Source organism: Diceros bicornis, chromosome 17 (genome assembly GCF_020826845.1).
Source record: "Diceros bicornis minor isolate mBicDic1 chromosome 17, mDicBic1.mat.cur, whole genome shotgun sequence".
Classification (NCBI taxonomy): Eukaryota; Metazoa; Chordata; class Mammalia; order Perissodactyla; family Rhinocerotidae; genus Diceros; species Diceros bicornis.
Genome location: NC_080756.1, coordinates 24,734,161 through 24,756,351, shown reverse-complemented (window position 1 = coordinate 24,756,351; position 22,191 = coordinate 24,734,161). Strand labels below are relative to the sequence as shown.

General features: G+C 36.4%; 1 protein-coding gene across 4 annotated transcripts in view; it reads right to left on the bottom strand.

The window, feature by feature from the left end:
• The window catches only part of NELL2 (neural EGFL like 2), a 349,420-nt gene that overhangs the window by 19,950 nt on the left and 307,279 nt on the right, over positions 1-22,191 (bottom strand). For all 4 annotated transcript variants that reach the window (XM_058558457.1, XM_058558453.1, XM_058558456.1 and 1 more), the window contains exon 17: positions 2,756-2,896. In XM_058558457.1, coding sequence (XP_058414440.1) covers positions 2,756-2,896 — 141 coding nt within the window. The remainder of the gene's footprint in view (positions 1-2,755; positions 2,897-22,191) is intronic.

Genomic DNA, 22,191 nt, shown 5'->3' with positions numbered 1-22,191 from the left:
GACAGCATTCACTGGAACAGTGGGACTAAAGTCTCACCGGAAGCAAGAAAGAAGAGATAACAAGTATAGAAAATCCTTTCAAAGAGTTTTGTTCTAGAAGGGAGCAGAAAAACGGGGGAAATGTTTGGAGAATCAGGGATGTCAAGGGAAGTGACTTTTTGTTTTACTTTTTAAAGATGGGTCCTACTCCAGGCTGTTCGTATGCTGATGAGAATGATGCAGTAGAAAAGCATATTTATGATACGGAAGAGAAAGTGGATAGGACAAGGGCAAAAACCTCAAGTCAGTGAGAGGGGATGAGATGCCAGGTACCATGGAGGGTTTAATTTTTGATAGGAGAAATGAAACTTCATTCAATGAAACAAGACAGAGGGAAGACAGTAGATAAGAACATAAATGAGAGTAAGCTACTATAGCTCCTGGTGGAAAAGTGAAGTACTTCTGTTTTCTCAGTTAAATAAGAGGCAGGGCCACCAACAGAGAATGAAGAGAAAGGAAGTGGTATCTGAGATTTGAAGAGACTAGAGAAGGTGTGAAATGGTTATATCAGAGAGATGCAGGGGAAAGTAACTAAGGAAATAACACAGGAATGCTGGTCAATGCTGACAGCCCTTATGGTAGACAGCCTATAAGATGGCCCCCCATGATCCTCATCATTCAATATTCACCCTCTTCTGTAATCCTCTCCCCCTGAATGTGGGCTGGACTTATTGACTCACTTCTAACAAACAGAATACAGGAGAAGTGATGAAATGTCGCATCTGAGTTGAGATTATAAAAAGACTGTGGCTTCCATCTTGGGCACTTGCTCTTTCTTGGATTGCTTACTCTAGGGGAAGCCAGCTCCCATGTCTTGAGGCAGCCCTGTGGAGTAGCTCTGGCATTAAGGAAACAAGGCCTGCCAATAGCCACATGAGTGACCTTGGAAATAGATTCCCATTCCCCCCACTCCCACCCTAGACAAATCTTCAAGATGGGACCAGAGCCCTGGCCAACATCTTGACTGCAACCTCGTGAGAAACCTTGAACCAGAGGCATCCTGCTAGGCTGTGCACAGATTCTTCACCCATGGAAACCGTGAGATAATTTTTGTTGTTTTCAGATGCTAAGTTTTAGAGGTAATTTGTTATGCATCAATAGATAACTAATACAGCCCTCTTGAGATCTGTGGTCATAAATTTAAAAGATAGTGAGTGCAGTTACAAATGTAAAGGAAGATGGTCAGCAAAGGTATGCATTTTTTCTATTCACATTCTGATGCACAGAAAAGGGTATGCAAGGATACCAAGAAAAATTAGACACAGGTTACCCCTGGAGGAGAAGCGGAAAGGATGGGGAAAACGGGGAGAAGAAATGAAGATGCATTTTCAGCTTTGATCTATACATTTCTCTATGATTTAAATTACTTATAATTAGCTTATGTTCATCCTTCTATGTGTAACTTAAAAGACAATCTTAACAAAAAAATAGTGCTGAAAACTTCTTCCTCATAGTACACTATAGAATATAGGCAAAATAGTTTATCAGAGAAGAGCGAAAGCACACTGTTTAATCTGCCTCTTGAACTAAATCTGTGGTTCCTGGCATCTCTACAGGGCTAGAAGTATTCACTCTGGAACATTCACAAATGCAAGGTAATGCCCTCAGACCACAGTTAAGTGGTTACTTGCAAATGCCAGGTTTTAGCCCCTGGTAAGGCAACAGCATTCCAATTCATATGTAAAAATCCAGATGAATCCTCTGCTCAAGGTCCAGAGCTCTGCAGTTGTTGGCAAAGCATGCTGGGAACCAAGGCATCTAACACTTTTCTTTGTGTGAAAACCTTTTGAGGCCCAAGGATAAAAGACATCTTATCCTTTAGGTGTCAAATACTGTTAAGTTAGATTCTCCAAGGCTTTCATTGATTGTGTCCTTTTAGCCCCATTATTCTCTCAGGCTGTTAGTCTATGAAGGTGTAAATACAAATGGAGAAAATAATGACTTCTTGAGGTTTGTTTTGTTTTCCATTCCTGTGTCAAACTTCTGATGGCAAATCCTTTCAGTGTGGGTAGCTGCCCTGGCAATTGTTCACCGGACTTTGCTTATTACTCTGCCTCCTTTTTAAAAACTGTGCCCCTTAATAGAGGGTATAGAGGAGCAGAGTTGTTTGTCAATTCACTGAAAATAATTCAAAATTAAACATAAATAATTGAATATAATCTAATTGAATTTTCCACTCCTATTTGATTGAAATCTTCTTTGAAGCAGGTACCATATCTTCTGAATCCAATTCAACATTCACTAAACATCTCTTATTTTGCCAGGCAAGCGATATGTTAGGAATAGCCCAGAGTAGCATGTATCATGTATATTATCCTTGGCCATATCATCATTATATTTCCTCTATCCCCATTTTCCCTCTATCCTTTCTTATTCTATTTTTTTCTAATCCTTTGGAGGTCAGATTTTTTTCATGCTGCCATTTAAAAAAATTTATCTGATACTATGGGTTTATTCACTCTAAAAACACCCTTTAACAATTGCAAGTATCCATAGAGAACTGGTTTAGTGTCACAAATTGTAATTATCTAAAAATCAATTAATTATCATAATTAGCAAGCAAAAGTTAGATTTTAACGTTTCCAATCTCTGTTGTATAAACACAGCAAAAATCAATAATTTAAACATTAGATCAACGTCTACTGGTTACATCTTACTGTATATTCCTCTAGTCCAAGAGGAGTTCTTAAACCAAAGGTCTTCTCCTTGTACTGACCTTCACATGATTCTCCACTTGGTGAAAACATCCCATTGTCATGGTAGCCATCTCTGCACTCACAGTGGTACCATCCAGGCAGGTTAATGCAGTTAGCACGGCTGTCACATTGAACAAAACCATCAGAGCACTCATCAATGTCTGTTTGGCAAAGAAAACAAAAATGGAATGTTATACAATTGCTGCTTTTCTCTCAAAGAAACTAAAATATTCCATTAGATGGCTACTAAAACTTTTAGTGCCAGCAAATCCCTAAAACTGAGAAAATATTAAGTCTACTCAGTTGTTGAAAGCTAACCAGAAAGAATGTAGTGGTATTAGCAATAGGAGAAACATCTAGATGGCTTCTCTGTTGCAAAAGTCATCCAACTGTAGAAAATGGAAAGAAGCCATCTGTGATAGTCATGAGTGCTGCTCACCAAATATTTCCAGCTCTTCTAGACACAAGCTAGGATTGCCATGTGACTTCCTAAAGCCAATTAGGGAGTGATTATGTGACACTTAAAGGCAGAGTTTTTAAGATGTAGTGATTCACATGTACCCTTTCCCCATCACAATGACCAGCAACTTCCAGAGGCTCTAAATATCAGCCTGAGTTCCTGAGTGAGGATGATGTGGGGCACATTCCTCCTCTACTTGGGATGGACATATAGTATGAGCAAGAAATCAACCTTTGTAGCTTTAAGCCACTGAGATTTCAGGGTCTTTTATTGCTATCAGCATAACCTATTCCAACTTGATTAATATATCATTCATCTCCAATATAGGGCAATAGCATCCATGCATCAACATGCTTCATATTTTTGAGAATATATACCATTTATGTCACTTTTTAACAGGTTTCACATATATTACCTTATTCAACCCTCAAAAAAGAAATCTTGCCATGTAGATAGCATATTGAACATATGAAAAACATGAGGCAAAAGGAAATTATGGGATTTAACCAAGGTATACTCCTTCATACGAGTAGACATAGGCTGAAATTGGCAAAATTGTCTAAAAAAAGAGAGCTATATATCTTGAGTCTCGTACATTTCCTCCAGAGGCTTATTACTATTCCCAAACACTGTGAGCCCTTTATTCTCCTTGTTCAGTCTGTTGAATGATGAGAACATCCAACCCCATCCAAGTCTCTTCCTTTGCTCATAGAGGGAAAAGTAATTCCTGGCGTTGCCTTACAAAGTGTCCCCTTCTCACATACCTTCTGGGTTTCTGGCTGCTCTGGGGATGACTCAGATGCTGCTAAATGATTTGATGGCATTGCCCCATTGTAGCTGCCAAAAATACTCACATGCACCCCACTCCCATCTTGACAGCCCCACGCCACGACTGAAGACTCCACTTGCCAAGGTAGGATAGTCCTTTCTTATGTGCCTCTGATGCCTGCATCATGCTCCCCGCTGCGGGGACCAGGCACAGTGACGTCCCTCATGTTGAAGGTAAGGCCAGCTGCTTTTTAGAGTCCTTTCCCCCCAGACAATCCAGTCCAGTTCAGCAGAATCTATTTCCTTCCTATTTTAGTCTCATCTAACTCCAAATTCTTGGAAGTGTATATTTGCTTTGTTTTCTTTTTAAATTCCCTCTTTTCATATGTTTAATTTTGAGAGACAAATTTTTATATCATTGCAAAATTTTACATTATTTCCAAACTATGAATGGCTTTGCCTCTGTGGTTCCTCTTCTGAAGAGTCAGTTCCTACTGTCAGTAATTCTTACTGTCAAAATAATTATTAGCGGCCAAATCAACTAACCGTTGACTTCCTGACACATAGCGGATGTGGATTGCTTCCACTTACTAAGGCCTCATAAGTTTTATGAAACAGCCTATTTGTATTTCAGGGGCCTCCCTAACTGATGAACCTCCGATTATAAATGGGACTAAAATGCTATGCTCATTTCAGCTTTATACAGTCCTTTCTTCTAACCCAAATGATGCAGAAAATTGATTATGTCATTTCTTAAGTGCATGAACAAAAGAAAGCAGGCTGGGATTTAGCTTTAGACATGAGTTTATTGGAAGAAGGCCATGAAGGGGATGTTTAGAGTATTGAATTTTAGAAGAATTTGATCATTAGTGTTGGTGACTTGGAAGTAACTATTCATGGAACAGAGCCTTCTCCACTGAAGCAACTTCTGCATCTATATTTAACCTTTAAGTTAGCCCTTTTTTCTTGCCTGAACACAGTTGCAGGGTTACCTCAGACCCCACGACACAGATATAGATTTCAATTCTCACTCCTCACTTAATTTCTGTTGTCACTCTTTCCAGTCACCAGTCCCACTCCTCTACTGCCTCATCCCCACTTCTCTTTATTTACGTTAGAGCAACCTTCCTTGATCTAAAACTACTCATTAAAGTTTCATAGAAATGCTATGTGCTACATTACTTAGTGTTCTGAAGACTGGGGATACAAACATATGCTGGCCATAATGTATTTTCATATAGAGTTTGAGTATTACTTTACTATTTAATTTCTAGTTTAGAGGATGGACATGCAAATATATGCACCACTTATTAATTTACCATTCAGTATTTATTGAATACCTATTATGTGCCAAGTACTAAGTGCTGGGGAATCAAGGATGCACAAAGCAGAAGTAATTTCTGCCCTCACTGGCTTTGCTATTTATCTAAATCGTGTTTTATTTTAAGAAAATTAAATGTATGAAAATCTAAATTTATAATCCTATAGGACAGTGTTTCCCAACATGTTATATATCTGCCACCACTGCTATGGTATTTGGGTGATAACAGGCAAATATTTTATTCTAATGGCCACATTTATATTTCAGAATCATTTCCATTTATAGCAAGTGATACTAATAGTACAGTAGTGAAAATGTATTTAGATTTTAAAAGTGAGAGGGATTACAGAAACAATATTAAGTAAATATTAGTATAAATGATATATGAATATGATAAAAATTATGAAAGTGGTATACAAATGACTAACATTTTAAAAACACCAAGATACAGTATGGAGCAATTATTCACATTTCAGAAGGATCTGTTGAGTAATTCCTTAGGTAGTAAAATGTCTTAATTCATTTAAAATATGACTCAATTTATAAATTACATATGTATACATATGTCAATGGCTCAAATTATATACTTGCTACCATTTAGGATAGTGAAGAAAAACTAGCCAGATAATATATATTGCTTCATTTTATATTTTCACGTTCTTGCCAACTTAGATTTTTTCATGCAAAGTTTCCTACTTTGGTGAAAGTAAGTAGAAAATGAAAGTGTGCTTCAATTGCCAAGGTATGTACTTCCCACCAGAAGGTATGTTTGTTTGGCTCATGGTCTAATTAAAGCCAAAGATAAAACAAACAGCCTCATCTGTAAGCTATTTGATGGTGTGTATGTCCTTAGTTATTCAGTAAACATTTAGTAAGTGAAGAATTGAAATCTGATCCACAATTTAAGAATTAAGTATATTTTATCGATATATAACTGTAGGTATTACTATGAGTTATAAGATATAAATGCACACACTTTGTGTGCATTTTCAAATATGCACATACTGTGCTTTACATATGGTGTAATAGCAGAAAACAGTAGGAAAGAGAGTTAAAGAATTTATTTCTCGGGTACTTTTCTTAGGTCAGTTAAAACCAAACTTCACATTATCTAACCGAGTTAGACATACAGAGAACACTAGACCTAGGGGAAAAAAATGTTATTATTTTATTCCACATAAGAACTACCAAGTTTGAACAAATTACTTTCCAAACTGAATAAAAGTATTCAAAAAGTTTAGTACAGGATGTATAGGCTCATATGATTTAGTCTTGATTATAAGGACCTTAATTTTGTACTCTGTAGGTACATTATATAGAAAACTAAAAATCAATTTTATGAAAAACTATGATTTAATTATATATTCTGTCTTAGAAAGGAACTAGTTCTTAGTTCCTTAGGGACAATTACAACTTTTTCAATAGCTACATTTAGAACAATCAGCTAGTGTGATATTAAGATGCTGTCCCAAAGCACACAGAATCTAAAATCCAAAAGATGTTTAGCCATCCAACAACAGTCATGAAAAGCAGTCAGACTCCAGGGATCAAAATCGACTTAGATAATAAAAGTGGAAGGCACTGTTGAGAATAAATTTTTCTAGAAAGCACATATGTTTTGAGGCAATTATTAACCAACAAGCAGAAAAGCAAGAAAGGAAAATGTATGAATAAAAAAAAAGCTCACACAAGTCAGTGTCTCATTTTCTTTGTCTCCCTCAGGTGTGGTGACACAAGACTAGACGCCTTCTACAACGTCACAGGCCACTGGCTGCAGAGGCAGCCAACCAAAAACAGCTTTTGCTAACAGCATTTAAAGGGTCACTTTAGAAAATGACAAAATTATTTCCTTATAAAGTTAAATGTAGTTATAAAATGAGACACTGGAGTGATAACCTCTTTCTCATGCACAGTAACAGTTATTTCTAGCATAACAACATAACTAAGAACAATAAAAAATGTGCAAATGTCTAGAACCACCCATACCTATAATAGACCCCACTCTTTAGTTTAACCTGCTCCCTTTTAAGCTAAGAGAAAACTGATTAGTTGCTACTCTATACAAAAGAAAAGAAAATCCAATTCTTTTTTAAAATGAGCACACAACTTTTAATGTTGAAGTCAAATAATGAGAATACTGTCACTCATACTGTTTATCATTAATAAAAATCTGACATCATTTCTCATAAAAAATAGTACTTGGACTATTTATATCACTATCCTATGCATTGGTAAATTATATTGATAAACAGCAGGCAATTAAACATCTTCAAAACAATTAATTAACTCTTGATTACCCACATGTGGATTATTTGCTTTCTAGATTATCTGCAGCATTTTTTAATTTTAATCACAAGGTCCTTTCTGTCTTTTGTTGAGCTTCTGGAGAGTCTGCTTTCAACATTTAGATGTGAGTGCTCAAGGAATGCAAACTCGTTTGAGCATTACATTATTTTAATAACTATGCTAGATTTGGATAAAAAATACTGTCCAAAATTTCATAAGAAGGCTGATTTTCTCATATGAATTTTTAAAAAATATGACAACATGTAAATAAACTTTGAAAATCATAAAATCCTCTTCACAAGTTGGGTAACAATACTGTTGTTCTGCTGCACACAGGGTCGCTAGAAGTCAGAATTGACTAGGCAGCACCAACAACAACGTCATAGATGAAGAAGTGATGAGAGCAAATACCTTGCCCAGGGGCACACAATAGACCAGAACTCCTTCAACTCCAAGTTCAGTGCTCTTTCTTCCACACTAGGCTGCCTCTCCAAGACCAACACTTGGCCAATCAGAAACAGCCTTTGCTTTGAGATATCTCAGTGTATATCTTAATGTGAGTGAATTCCAGCTCTTTGGCTTGTTAGCTGTGTAACTTTGAATATTTTACTAAACCTCTCTGAGTTTTCTGGTTTTGAACTAGAAATAATACTCGCTCTCTGTTAATAGACTACTGTTAACTACTGCTGTTAACTACACAAGGCCTCATAGGAGAAGTGGTACCTGGCCCATAATAGGCATTTAATATGTGTAAATTCCACCTCTTCCTCTGAAATAACCCTTTGGAGTTTACAAAGCATGTTCACTTATGTCATTTGATTATCTGAAAAGAAGCAGAGGGAAATACAGTTTTACAAGTAGGGTTAGGCCACAGAATGTCTTTTCCTTTGTGGACAATTGGGAGCCATTGAAGGGTTATTAACAGGAGAGTGATGGGATCTAAGGTACACTTCAGGAAGAAGAGGGCAGCATCTATATGTCGGACAGATGGGACTGGGCAAGACTAGAGGCAGTCTCATGAGGCTTACGAGGCTGTTTTTCATTATCTAGGAAAAAGGCAATAAAGATTTTAATTAGGGGAAAAACAGTGGAAGTAGGGAGAAAGAGCATATTTTTCTCAATTGCTTATCTTCAGTCAATGTACAAGGCCCTCTCATGTCCCTGTGTTGATGACAGACCAGCCAAGTTCATATTCCACATGTCTGGGGAAATAGCATACAGTGAAAAAAGATATAGACAACCTGATTTTTCTTGTGGTTCCTGGAGTCTTATTATTTTATCATTTCTTTTTTTCCTTCAGTCTTTGTATATGCTGTCCCTATTGCCTAGAAGGTTCTTCTCTTTCTCATCCCCTCACTCAGTTAGTTAACTATTTCTCATCTGTCTGTGTCTCATACTAAAATTAATTTCCTTGAGAAGCCTTCCTTGCCTCCAAAGGCTGTGTTAGATTTCCTATTGCTCATCGTTTTTTGTACCTTCCCCAATGTGCTCTCTGTCTTTGGCCTTAATAGCAACTATCACAAGTTTTTTTTTTTTTTCTAAGCTTGCAAATATTACACCAACTTAACGAAAATATCTTCAGTTCTGGAGAAAGCTCTCCCTATTTTTTTTCCCCCTTTTCAAAAGTACCTTGATTCTTTGAGCTTTTTTGTCTATCCGTTTGTGAATTTCTCACCAAAATAAAACAAAACATGTGGAAGGAGGAAGTCTGTGTGGATTCTATACGTTGATTTTTGGAGAAGTGATATCTTTACATTATTGAATCTTTAATACATACACATGATATGATACATTTCCTCTTTCTCTAATAATTTTAACAGTTTTTATAGTCTTTGTAGTTTTCTTAAAAGATGTCTTGTGCATATTTTGTCTGGATTTATTCCTAAATTTTTTTTTTTACCCTTCTTTTTTAAAAACCAACTTAATTTTTTTTCCAGCTTTATGAGGTATAATTGACAAATAAAATTTTAAGATATTTAAAGTGTACAATGTGATGATTTGATATATGTATACAATGTGAAAGGATTCCTCCCACTGAGTTAATTAACACATTGATCACCTCACATATCTTTTTTTTTTCTTCTTTGGTGAGAACATTTAAGTTCTACTCTCTTAGCAAATTTCAATTATACAATACAGTGCTATCAACTATCGTTACCATGTTATACATTAGATCCTCAGATTTAAAACCAACTTTATTGAGGTAAAATTTATATACCAAAAAATCACCAATAGTTTCATGAATTTTGACATGTAACCACTACCATAATTAAGATATAAAACATTTCCTTCACCCCAAAAATTTCCCTCATATCACAATAGTTTAAAAATAATAATTTGCAAAAATATTAACTTAATACTTACATCTTGACTAAGTTCCATAGGGGCAGTGACTATGCCTGTATTTTTTTTTAACATATCTCAAACTCCTGGCAAAGAACTGAACACGTGGTTTGAGATTCATAAATATTTTCTGAATAAACAAATGATCTTTGTAATATCAAGCAACTGAGTGGCAAGCTCACCATGCCACCTTCGAGTCCTTCTAGGTCAGAGTGGAATGCAGACAGGGGTGTCAACTTGAAAGCATTCACTAAGATGCAATAAGCAGAGGGTAAGATGACATTTTTTCATCCTAATTCAAATATTTATGTCAAAAAATTGACTACAATATTAAATGGAGTAGAATTGGTGAAGAGAAATGTTCATTATACACATATAAATTTTTTTAACAAAAAGAGCACGTCAAGACTTCTGATTAAAGATGGAAGTTTGAAAACATTTTTACATCTTTTCTTCCTCCAAATCTTATAAACATTATGTTAAAAGAACAAAGAAAAGTATAAATAAACAAAGACAAAAGGAAAAACACCACCAGCATATAAGAAAATTCAATAAATTTTTGTCTTTTCTTGGAAAAAAGAATATAAGTGAAGTGATCAGAGCAAAGGAAGCCACAGCCCAGAATCTATATGTAATAATGGGGTGCTACAGCTGATGAGGGTAATAATCTGTCCTGAAGACTTCTGAAGAGACTTGAAATACCATGTAAAGCTGATATGAGACATGGAGCTAAAAGTAGCTGGGTTAATTAAAAATCTACTGATGAATAATCAACCCATCTACCTCCTCCCACCTTGAGCAGACTGCTGAAAGCAACTACCCCTAAAGCCAGAATGGAAGGTTCTTCTGTAAAGAAAATAAATAAAATATCTGGAGGAAACCAAGGCAACCAATGTAGGAGTTGTCATCCTTTGGAACAAAGTCCCCTGCATTTCAGTGTTTAGAGATCTCAAAGCATAAAAAACTGGCTCCCTTTTAGTTCACCTAATGTAAGTCTGCCAGTCAACAAACCTTCCCTTCATATCAAAGCTCAAAACCAGTTTTTCTATTTATTCACTCTAAACAGTAATGTGAAATCAAGGAACAATAAATACTTGAGAAAAATCTATGACATTTAAGAGAATAACCAAGATATACCATTAGAAAAACTGACCCTGAAAGAAATTGAAATAATTCACAGTACAGAACTTAAAATATTTCTTATTAATATCTTCAAATAGATTTGAGACAATATTTCATCCATAAGAAAAGGACACTGCTATAAAAAGGAATATTCAGAGAATAAGAAAGAGTTCTTAAAATATGATATGATATTGATAATATAGTAGCTGAAAAAATATGATATATGATAGCTGAAAATATGAGAGCTGAAGATTTAAAAAATGCAATATAAGGCTTGGAAGATCAAGTAGAAGTAGTCTCTTCAAAATGTAGAATATAGACTATAGATGTAAAATATCGAATATAGATGAAAAATATGATAGAAAAAAAGCAAAGAGCATCAATCCAAAAAGTCAAACTTTTGATTAAAGACGAATTTCATACCAGGAAAAGAGAAAAATCAACGAGAGGAAAATATCTTTAAAAATAATACTAATTGAAGAACTTTTCACAGCATAGTCTTCAGATTAAAAGGCCCACCAAGGTCTCCAAATAATGAATAAGGACGTGATAGCCAATATTTACTGATGGCTTATCATGTGGCCTTCACTGTTCTTTGCAATTTACCTATATATACTCATTTAGTGCTGCCCGCAGTTCCATGACGTAGGAAAAATTATTACTCTCCTCATTTTAAAGAGGAAGAAATTTAGATACTGCGAGTTGAAGTAATTTTTGCCAAGGGTAAGTAATTTTTCCCAAGACGCAAACCTGGGATTTGAATCCAGACACTCTAGATACAGAGGTCAAATCTTTACCCCATACATAATACTGCGTCAGAAATTAATGAAACGAAGACCCACGTCTAAATATACATTGCGAAATTTCACAATAAGTATAAAATACAAATCTTAATATCTTCCAGAAGGGAAATAACAGGTTACACATAAGGGGATGAGAATCAGTCTAACATCATTTTTCTCACTTGCAGCATTGTGTGCTCTAAGACTGTCAAGCAATGATTGTGACCCTAGAAGTCTATACATATCTGTCAAATATCTATCAAAGCAGAATAAAGATATTTTAATACATATAATTCCTTAGAGACTTTATGTCCCATGCACTATTTTTATAAAAGATTGTACTGATGATGTAGTCCAGTAAAACAAAGGACTAAAGATGGAGAAAGACCTATTAGTAGTTCATCACTCTCTCCTTGAAACACATTCCTCGCTCTGCAAGGATACGCCGCTTTCTTAGTTCTCCTCTTACCTCATTGGCCTCTGTATCTTGGTCTTCTTTACAGATCTTATCTTCTCAATCTCCAAAAGTTCCAGTTCTCCAGGGATCTATTCTCTGGTCTTTTCTATCTACTAACATCTTAGTGATTTTATCCAGTCCTAGGGCTTTCAATATCCAAACACCATCAATACATTGAAAACAACCTGTAGTGGGTTGAATAGCGTTCCCCCCAAATTCATGTCCACTTGGAACTCAGGATGCGACCTTATTTGGAAATAGGGTCTTTGCAGATATAATTTGGTAATTAAGATGAAAGGTAATATTAAGATGAAATCATCCTGGATTTAGTGTGGGCCCTAAATCCAATGACTTGTGTCCTTGTAAGAAGTCACAAAGGACACATAAATGAAGTCAATGTGAAGAGGAGACAGAGATTGGAGTTATACAGCCACAAGCTAAAGAATGTCTGGGGCCACCAGAAGCTGGAAGAGGCAAGGAAGGATTCTTCCTAGAGTCTTCAGAGGGAGCATGACCCTGATGACAGGACTTAGAGCCTCCAGAACTATGAGATATCAAATTTCTGTTATTTTAAGCTACCCAGTTTGTGGTACTTTGTTACAGCAGTCCTAGGAAAATAACACATTATCTCATTTACATTTTCCTTCCAGACCTCTCTCCTCTCATTCAGACTTGTATATTCAATTTCTCACTCGAAATTTCCACTGGGATGCCAAACTACTCCTCTTCTGAGGTCTTCCCCATTTCAGAAAATGGTAACAGCATCCAGTTACTCAGACAAAAAATCTTAGATTTATTCTTAATTTCTCTTTTTCTCTCATACCTCTTATCAAATCTATCAGCAAATCCTCTCAGCAATGTCTTCAAAATATATCCAGAATCTAATCGTCACTTCAAACTGGCTTCATGTTTATCACTGCAGTCCATGTCACCATCATCTCCCACTTAAGTTAATCTAACAGCCTAATGAATAACCCTGATTCCATTTTTTCCCTTCTACAGTCCATTGCAAATTCACAGCAGCCAGATGATCCCTTTAAAATATAAGTCAGATCGTGTCATACCTCTCCTCTGATCCTATCTCCCATTAAGGGAGGATTTTAGGAGGGAAGTATATTGGGAAAAAGTTGTAGGGGACATATGCTATTATCAATCAGTTTCTATTTCTAAGGCTGGGGACTACATTTCCCAGAAGCCCTTACCCTGTATGGTTCTGTGTTAAGAGTTTAACAATAAGAGGAACTCCTGAGATTTGCTAGAGAGCAGTAAGGCAGGAGTCATCGTTCTCGGGAAGTCATGGCGATCAGTGTCAGTGGTCCCTTCGAGCTCTGGCTTCTTCACCAGTTCTAGTGTGTCGGTCTGAAGTGATTAGCAAACGCTTCTCAAATCCTGGCAGCAGCCTTGTAAGTTCTTCACTCCCCCAACCTCTCCCACGTCTGTGTAAACTCTAACTTCTAGATAACACTCCTTATTCCCATAATATTTGCAGTGGCTCCATTTTCCTGATTGAATGCAAACTGATCCAGAAATCTAGACCAGAAGATATGATGGAGAACATATTTTAAATAATGAATTATGATGAAGTGTAAAAGAAAAATGATTGTCAATCAGAAATTTCAGGAAAAAACCAACAAAACAAAACAAAATGTTTTAAAGATAAGAAGTACTATTTTAAATATATATATATTTTATATACATATATATACACACTACTTATTTCCCTAGTAAACAATATTTACATGGTCACAATGATGTAAACACTACGGATTTTCAAATTTTAGACCCAATTGATAGTGAGAACATAGGATATTTCATTGTGGTTACTGAACAGAATTTATCAACCTTGATAATGTAAAAAGACAGAAGACAGAAGTTGGGAGATGGAAGGTAGGAGAAACCAGAATACAAAGGTTGGGAGATGAAGGTGAAAAGCAGAACCAATATCTTTATCTTACACAGTGGGGAAGCAAGAAAAGCTACCTATAGTTGATAAAAGAAGAAATGAAAATGAAAACATATATTGCTGAAGGCTGACAAGGTAACCTACGTTAGAATAAAGGGAACATGGTAGGGTGGTGGCATAAGGGAGGTGAATCCTCATCTATCTTAGCAAGAAGTCTACTGATAATGTCTAAAATCCATCAATTAAACAAGGCATGGAATAAACATAATAGAAGAATAAAAAGTGGTCCCTCCTAGCACCTTGTCTCAATTGGAGTTTCACTCGAGAATTAAGCCCTAACGCTCTAAGTCATCCCGTGTAAGTCATGAACTAACTTCTCACCTGTACACCTGGTATGGTGTTACTCATGTACCATCATTGGGAGATAAGAGGAAATAGTCTCTCAGGTCATCTTCTGGTTTCATAGTTCAGATGATGAACACTTAATTTTTTTTCTTTTTTTGGTGAGGAAGATTAGCCTTGAGCTAACATCCATTGCCAATCCTCCTCTTTTTGCTGAGGAAAATTGGCCCTGGGCTAACATCCATGCCCATCTTCCTCTACTTTATGTGGGACACCCGCCACAGTGTGGCTTGATGAGCAGTGCGTCAGTCCACGTCCAGGATCGGAACCTGCGAACCCCAGGCCTCCAGAAGCAGAGCGTGCACACTTAACTCCTATGCCACTGGGCCGGCCCCTGAGGACCCCCTTTTAAGGAAGGCTGCTAGAAAGTGAGCAGGAAGTGAGTCCGGGGACTATTGTTTTTCACTGTAACTTCTTCTATGTTGTTTGGTATTTTTTAACCATGTGTCTCTTTTCCTTCATACACATCAAAATATTTTTAAAGAACATTCAGAAGTTTCATTTTAGAAATGTTGAGTATAATAGAATACCAATTGTGCTAGTAGTGATGTTTAGATGAAAAGAAAAATGAGACAGGAGTTCTGGAAAAAGATATCAGGACTGGAGACATGAGGATAACATAATCAGAACCGATACTAAAAGATGCTACTAAAATTGGAACTCATTGGATGAAACTGCTAAAGTTGAGACTGGAGAGGGACAAGAAAGAACCAAGGGCCGTCCTTGGGGAACAATGAGGGAGGTGGAAAAGGGAGGGGAATCGCAGGAGGAATTGTTTGTCAGCAGCGAGGTGGGACGATCACAAGTCCAACCAGGGGAACCCAGGGAGAAGAAGTGTCAAGGGAGTTGAAAGAGCTGGAAACAATGCTAAGGAACATTTCCAAAGGCCTCTTGATGTATATTTGTGAAAAAATACTTCTGGTTTCACATAGACTTGAAACTCCCTCTGATGTATGAGTAACAAGTCGAACAAAGCATTTAATAAAATGGAATTCTGGAAACTCCTTAAAACAAATATTTTTGTAGCTTCCATCCGTTTTAAAAGGTAGGTAATGTGCAGGATATAAGACACAATACTTTTACTCAGTCATTCATTTAACAAGTACATATCAAATGTCTATCATACAAAAAACACATGGTAGACATTATGCGGATGTACTTAAGAGCTCATAGTCTAATAAAAAAGATAGGGCATTAGCCTAAATAACTCAGATACAAGGTAGATATCATGAGGCCTGTAGGAATAGTATAGATGAAGAAATAAGTGAATTCAAGAAAAAGACATGACCTCACTCTGAAACTCTGATCAATGAAAACTAGGCCACTGAAGTAAAACACAGCTGAGCAGAAACTCCCAGATTTATTCCTGCAAATACTAGCAAATTACTTAAAACATTCATTCATTTATAACATTGTAATCAAGTACCTACTTTTAAAATAGCCCTGCTGTTCTGGTATATTAGATGATATTATAGTTAGGCTCCCAAGATAATAGGACCGTGAAGCATCTGCTAGCTCACAATAATAAGCAGACTGCTCTTAATCAGGGTAAAAACAGGAAAGTCTTCATTCCCGTGCTTCTCTGAGCCACTTTCTAACAGCAAGGATTAGATTGCCTACTTGATCTACCTCAAGATTATTTCCAGAAGGAGAAGAAAGAAGCTGATTTTCTCTGACTATCCACTAGGAATAAGAGGACTAGCGTGTCTTTGTGTAATAATTTACTGCCAGCTTTCTAATTATTAATATAGCACTACAAAAGGCTTTATGCATTTTGATGAACTCGCTTACTAGTTATTCAGGAAAATGAGCTTTGAATGGCATGCCAGGAACGGTAAGATGACAGTCAAAATAGCTATTCTCTATTTATTTGCAAACTAACTGACAAACTTATATCACAAGAAATACTGCTTTGAGCGAACTGAGCCCAGTGATGCCAATAAAGAAAGAAACGAAAGACTGTGGTTTCCATATATCTGAATAAGAAGGTGTCAGATAGAGCGGTGAGTGGGTCCTAACCACGAAATGTACTGATGGATGGCTTCTACTGGCTTCGAACAAGTGTCAGATCTCTGACAAACTATCTACTTTCAGACCATTTTATTATAACAACTGCTTCCATCTCTGCTGAAACACCCATTAGCTTGATACAGGTTTTTCGACCAGTAACAAAACATCACATCTCTCCCACATAGAACACTGAATGGAAAAAAATACCAAAAGGAAAGTAGTTGAGCAAACCAATAACTCCTTCCCATTACAATTAAGTGAAACAGCCGATGGGTTTCTTAAAGACAGGTTTGCTCTTTTATGGTGCTCTAAAACCTCTTAACCACGCAGACTGATGGCAACTGGTTGGCCCTGTCAATATGAGGTCACTTCATCAAACTTTTTCCACACTAATTATGTTTTTTGTTCACTTTCACAACCTATTTCTTCATGATCAATCAGATCAGTTGTACAATCCAATTTTATCACTACGGCAACATCAAATGACAGATCAAAGTGTTTCCAATCATGAGTGTCTGATCTGACAGACTCAGCCTAATTCTGTACTTGGGTAATGGGTAATGTATTTTTTTTTTAAATCCTTTAGTCCACATTTGTATGATTATCTGATATAATGAAGGGAGAGGAGAGGGAAGGTAACTGACAGTTTGGCTACTAAGTGCCAGGTATTTGATCTATCTTTTGTATCTAGTTTCCATTACATCATTATCAACACACACACACACCTCTTTTCTTTTTTTTTCAACTTATATAGCAATAGGAGAAATGATATGAATGGACCCAAAAGAAAAATAACCTCTATATGAATGGAGCTGCCACAAGCTACTCGTAGTTTTCTGTGGTGGCACATGTTTCCCAGGAATTCATCCTGCTGCTGCTCAGAGGCAGGTTCCAACGTTGTAAAGAGTCTTGGTAAGAAGTTTGTCCTTCTAGTAGCTTCCATCTATTCATCAACAACATGAAGCGTTTGGAAGTCTAGTTTTATCTACACTATTTCAGTATTAAGCTGCTAGAGCAAAGGAAATGATCTAAATGCACAGTGATGAGGGAGTGATTAAATAAATTATGGCACATGCATAAAATCGAATGCTATGCAGCTTATTAAAATGTTTATAAAAATTATTAGCGACATGGAAAAACTCATGACGAATGTCACGTAAAAAAGTAGGATCAAAATCATGAATAAAATATTACTCCAGGATGTACACCTGTATTTCATTTATGAATAAGATAGCAGTTGTCTCGCATTGGTAATGTTACAGATTATTTTTATTTTGTGTATTTCTTCACTTTATAAATCTTCTAAAATTAAACATACATTGCTTTTATAATTTAAAAAGATTTACACAAACGATACAGAGTTTATAGATAAAACCAGAATGGATCAGAAGACTAGCTCATATGCACCCCTCACGTAAATGAATGGTCAAGGCCATCTAGTCTCATCTCCCACTGTACCTCTTCCACAGATCCTCTGCTCTGAGACTCGTACTGGCCTTCCCCTTCCCTGCACGTGAACTGAACTCTCCTGCCTCCACGCTTTTGCCTACAAGGCTCTTTCTAGTATACACATTCCCTTACTTTGACTTATCAAAACCATATTTCCAAGGCTCTTTCCAGGTCTCACTTATCCAGGATGCCATTCCAAATTCTCTGAGTTCTAGTTCTCCTGCTGCATTTGCTGTTGAACTTACCACAGTCGGCTGAGAGACCGTCTTTATTCCCCAAGCTTTGAGATATAATTGACGTATAACATTGTGTAAGGTGAACACCTTGACTTGATATGCTTATATATTGCAAAATGATTACCACTATAGTTTTGGCTAACATCTCCATTGCATCACATAATTACCGTTTCTTTTTTGTGGTGAAAATATTTAAGATCTACTCTCTTAGCAACTTTCAAGTATATAATTCAGTATTGTTAACTATAGTCATGATGCTGTACATTAGAACCCCAGAACTTATTCATCTTATAACTGGAAGTTTGTACCCCTTGACCAACATCTCCCTATTTCACCCAACGCCAGCCCCTGGTATCCACCATTCTATTTTCTATTTCTATGAGTTTGGCTTTTTTAGATTCCACATATAAGTGATATCATACAGTATTTGTCTTTCTCTGTCTGACCTATTTCACTTAGCATAATGTCCTCAAGGTCCATCCATGTTGTTTAAATAGCAGGATTTCCTTCTTTTTCGTGGCTGAATAATATTCCATTGTATATATATACACCACGTCTTCTTATTCCATTCACCCATTGACGAATACTTAGGTTGTTTCCAAATGTGAGCCCTCAGAGGGCCTGAATCTTACATTATTCATCTTGAGTGCCTCTGTTTTTAGGATATGGTCTGGCATACAGTACCCCTCAGCAAATATCTGTTGAACTCTGATGAATTCATCCTCAACAGACAGGACTGAGTCATGAGTGGGAGGCATTTGGATTCACATATGAGTGTTTCAAACCAATTGAAAGAGCATTAATTGAAATGAACTTCTTTAAGCAATTGTATTACTTCAAAGGAAATAATTCTGTAGTAGATTTAAGAACATAACTTAAGAGTTGGTCCTTTAAACTTTGGCCCACTGTGACCACCACAAAACAAGAAGGATCTTTGAAATTTAAAATCAAAGAGAAAACATCAAAAGGCAGACCTAAAAAATTAAGCTACCTAATTTTTTTGGTTGTTTAAAGAATATGGTATATACTGATAGCTGTCATTTTATTTTCAATTAACCAATACATTCTTTCAGAATTACACTAACAATAACTGCTTCAAATTTAAAACTGAGACCTTAAACTAAATCTTAAATATTAAATTTGTCCCACTTTTTAACTGGAACTATTTCAAATATAACACACAAAAATAGCTGTAATGCACAACTACAAAATTAAGCACTCTATACTTCTAAATTTCTATAACAAATGATTAAAAAATAGAAAAGTCTTCTGTTAAATCATCTTTATTTGTGCCCTTGTGGCATGTTCTCCCTAAACTACGCAGCTAGCCTCTGTAATTCTTTACAGTAGAATATCTCTTGTGCCTATAGAACAAAAGAAATTCACTTAACTAGGAAAGTGAAATTTATTAGACAGGCAGGGAAAATTAATTGATGAATTCTACCTTAGCATCTATAAATTTTTCTACCCACACTTTTAATCTCTTGTTATTTTGAAGAAAATAGAGTTATAGTACCTACTAATAAGATAAACTCCTGGAAAGAATAAAAATAGTTATAGAATGCTAATTCTGTCAGATTGCTAACAGTTCACAGAAATCTGTTTCTTCTTCTTCCGTGGCACACAGCTAGACTACCTGAGTTTCAGCCAAGGATTTTAAGAAGCAGGTGTGCTTCCCCCACCCTCTTTCTTCCCCTTCTCCTGGCTGGATACAGTTAACAAGGGCCCAGGGGTGAGAAAAGCGGGATGAGGGGAGGCAAAAGAGAGAAGGAGTTTGATTTCCTAAATTTTCTGCCAATCAGAAACACTTCGGACAGTTACATGAGAAATAAACTTCTACTGTGATTAAGTCATAATGCATTTTGTCTCTGTTTGTTATTGCTGCTAATATTCCCCTAATTCAATACTATACCCTATATAAACTATCTGAAATCTATATCCTTCAAGCCCACATGCAAAGGAAATTTAAGTATCATTTGTTGTGTGCCCTGCTTTCTGATTTCTTCCCCCTTGAACATGGGTGTTATTTTTTCTAGAAGCATATGTAATATACATAAGCCATGCATATCCACATTTATATTAATTAATTTACTCATTCATGCAACAAATTTGACTGAGAACCTGCTATTTAGTAGACCTTGGAGATACACAGAGTGAAAAGAATATGGGACCTGACTTTGAGCAGCTTATAATGTGGCAAGAAAGGCAGACCTATGCAGCAGGAGTATAGCCTGATGCATTAATATGTGTGCTTCCTGTTTATTTCCCTTTTCCTCATCTCTATGAATGGCCTTCTTTTCTCCTAAGGGCCTTCTCTCCCTCCTCCAGTACCCATCCCAAGATCACACAGAGAAAATTAAGCCACCCACTTTGCAAACAGCAGCAAAGACAGGAAAATTCAAAGAGATAGTCCTAGATGGATAGATTGGCTAAGGGAAAACAAGGGAAGACCTTGATGAGGAGATGATGCTAGGTCTGGGGAAGGATCCAGAAGACCATCTGAAGGTGGCATAGATAGGACCCGATGCCCAACTTGGAATGGAGAAGCCCACAATGACTGTGTTAAAATCACCGGGTAAAAAGAAGCAAACAAAAGCAAAAGCTTTGATTACTCATAAGACAAAGCACCTTCCTGTAGCACTGCCTACTAGAATCCCTTCAAAGAAAGTGAAATTACCCTGGGCACACAAAGAGGAGGAGCCCAGGGAAACACAGGTCACACATGTTAGCATCTCTAGGAATACTCCGAGGAGACTGGCCCCAGAAAACGACCGGTCTGGTTGCTAATAATCAGAGGTTCACAGTGCAGAATCTTGGGATATTACTGCTGACACAGCGTCTGCGGTGAAGTCTGGAATGCAAAGTTATGCAATTTTTAAAAGATTACTCTTAGATACTTAACTAGATTATCTAAGTACTTTGCTTGCTGCATATCATTTGATAACATTTTCAGATACAGAAAACATGAATTTTTCCAAAAGATTGTCACCAAAGGGTTAATTGGTAATTTTGCCTTGCTTTCTCATGTCTCTTCATTCTTTAATACTATGAAATAGATTAATGATGTCCCTTAAAGCTTGTCCCTTTTAAAGATGAGCCTAAAATTACAGTCTTACATTCATCTCCTAGAAGGGTTTCTGAGCCTTAGAAGTCCTAAAAAGCCTCTACATATTTTCTTCAAAATTTTTTTTTCTGACTGATTGACTCAAACTTTCCATTCAGATTGACTACTATGCTTCTAAATTTCACAGAAACTTCAATTACAGGGTCTCTTACAATAAGATAATGATTCTAAAATTTTACGTGTGATTATTGCCTTTTCCTGGTTTAAAAAAAGAATAGTTACTATTACTTCTCTTCATATCATATAGAATTCTCCACAACGAAAGCATTTACAAAATAATTTTTTGGTACATGATCATAAGACTAAGTGAAAACATGAAAAAAGAACAAAAATGAATGAGTTACTTGTGCTTACATTTTGAGAAAACCATCCTCAAATCCCCATGTTAATAATAGTCCTCTTTTTCTCACTGTCTTAAAGTTATTGCTGTGACTTTCAAATTTTATTTTGTCATACGCCAAGAATCCCAAATGTGCCATAAACTATGACCTATAATTTTGGATTCTCCTCGCTGAGCTTTTATTTGGTCAGCTTCTATTGTCTACTCTATTTATCTCCCCATTTCAATTGGGCCATGGAGAGTTGGTTAAAGGCGAACATTTCCTATAAATGAGTCTCTTCACCTCTATCTCCCAGGTTGATTCATGACTTAATATAACCTTTAACCCTAGGAAGGCAGATTGATAAGAGAATAACTGCTAATTCTAGACTGTTGTTTGGCTTCATACCAATAGCCAAGTAACCCCATTAAACACACTCAAGAATTTCTACCTCAGCAAATATACAAAATGTT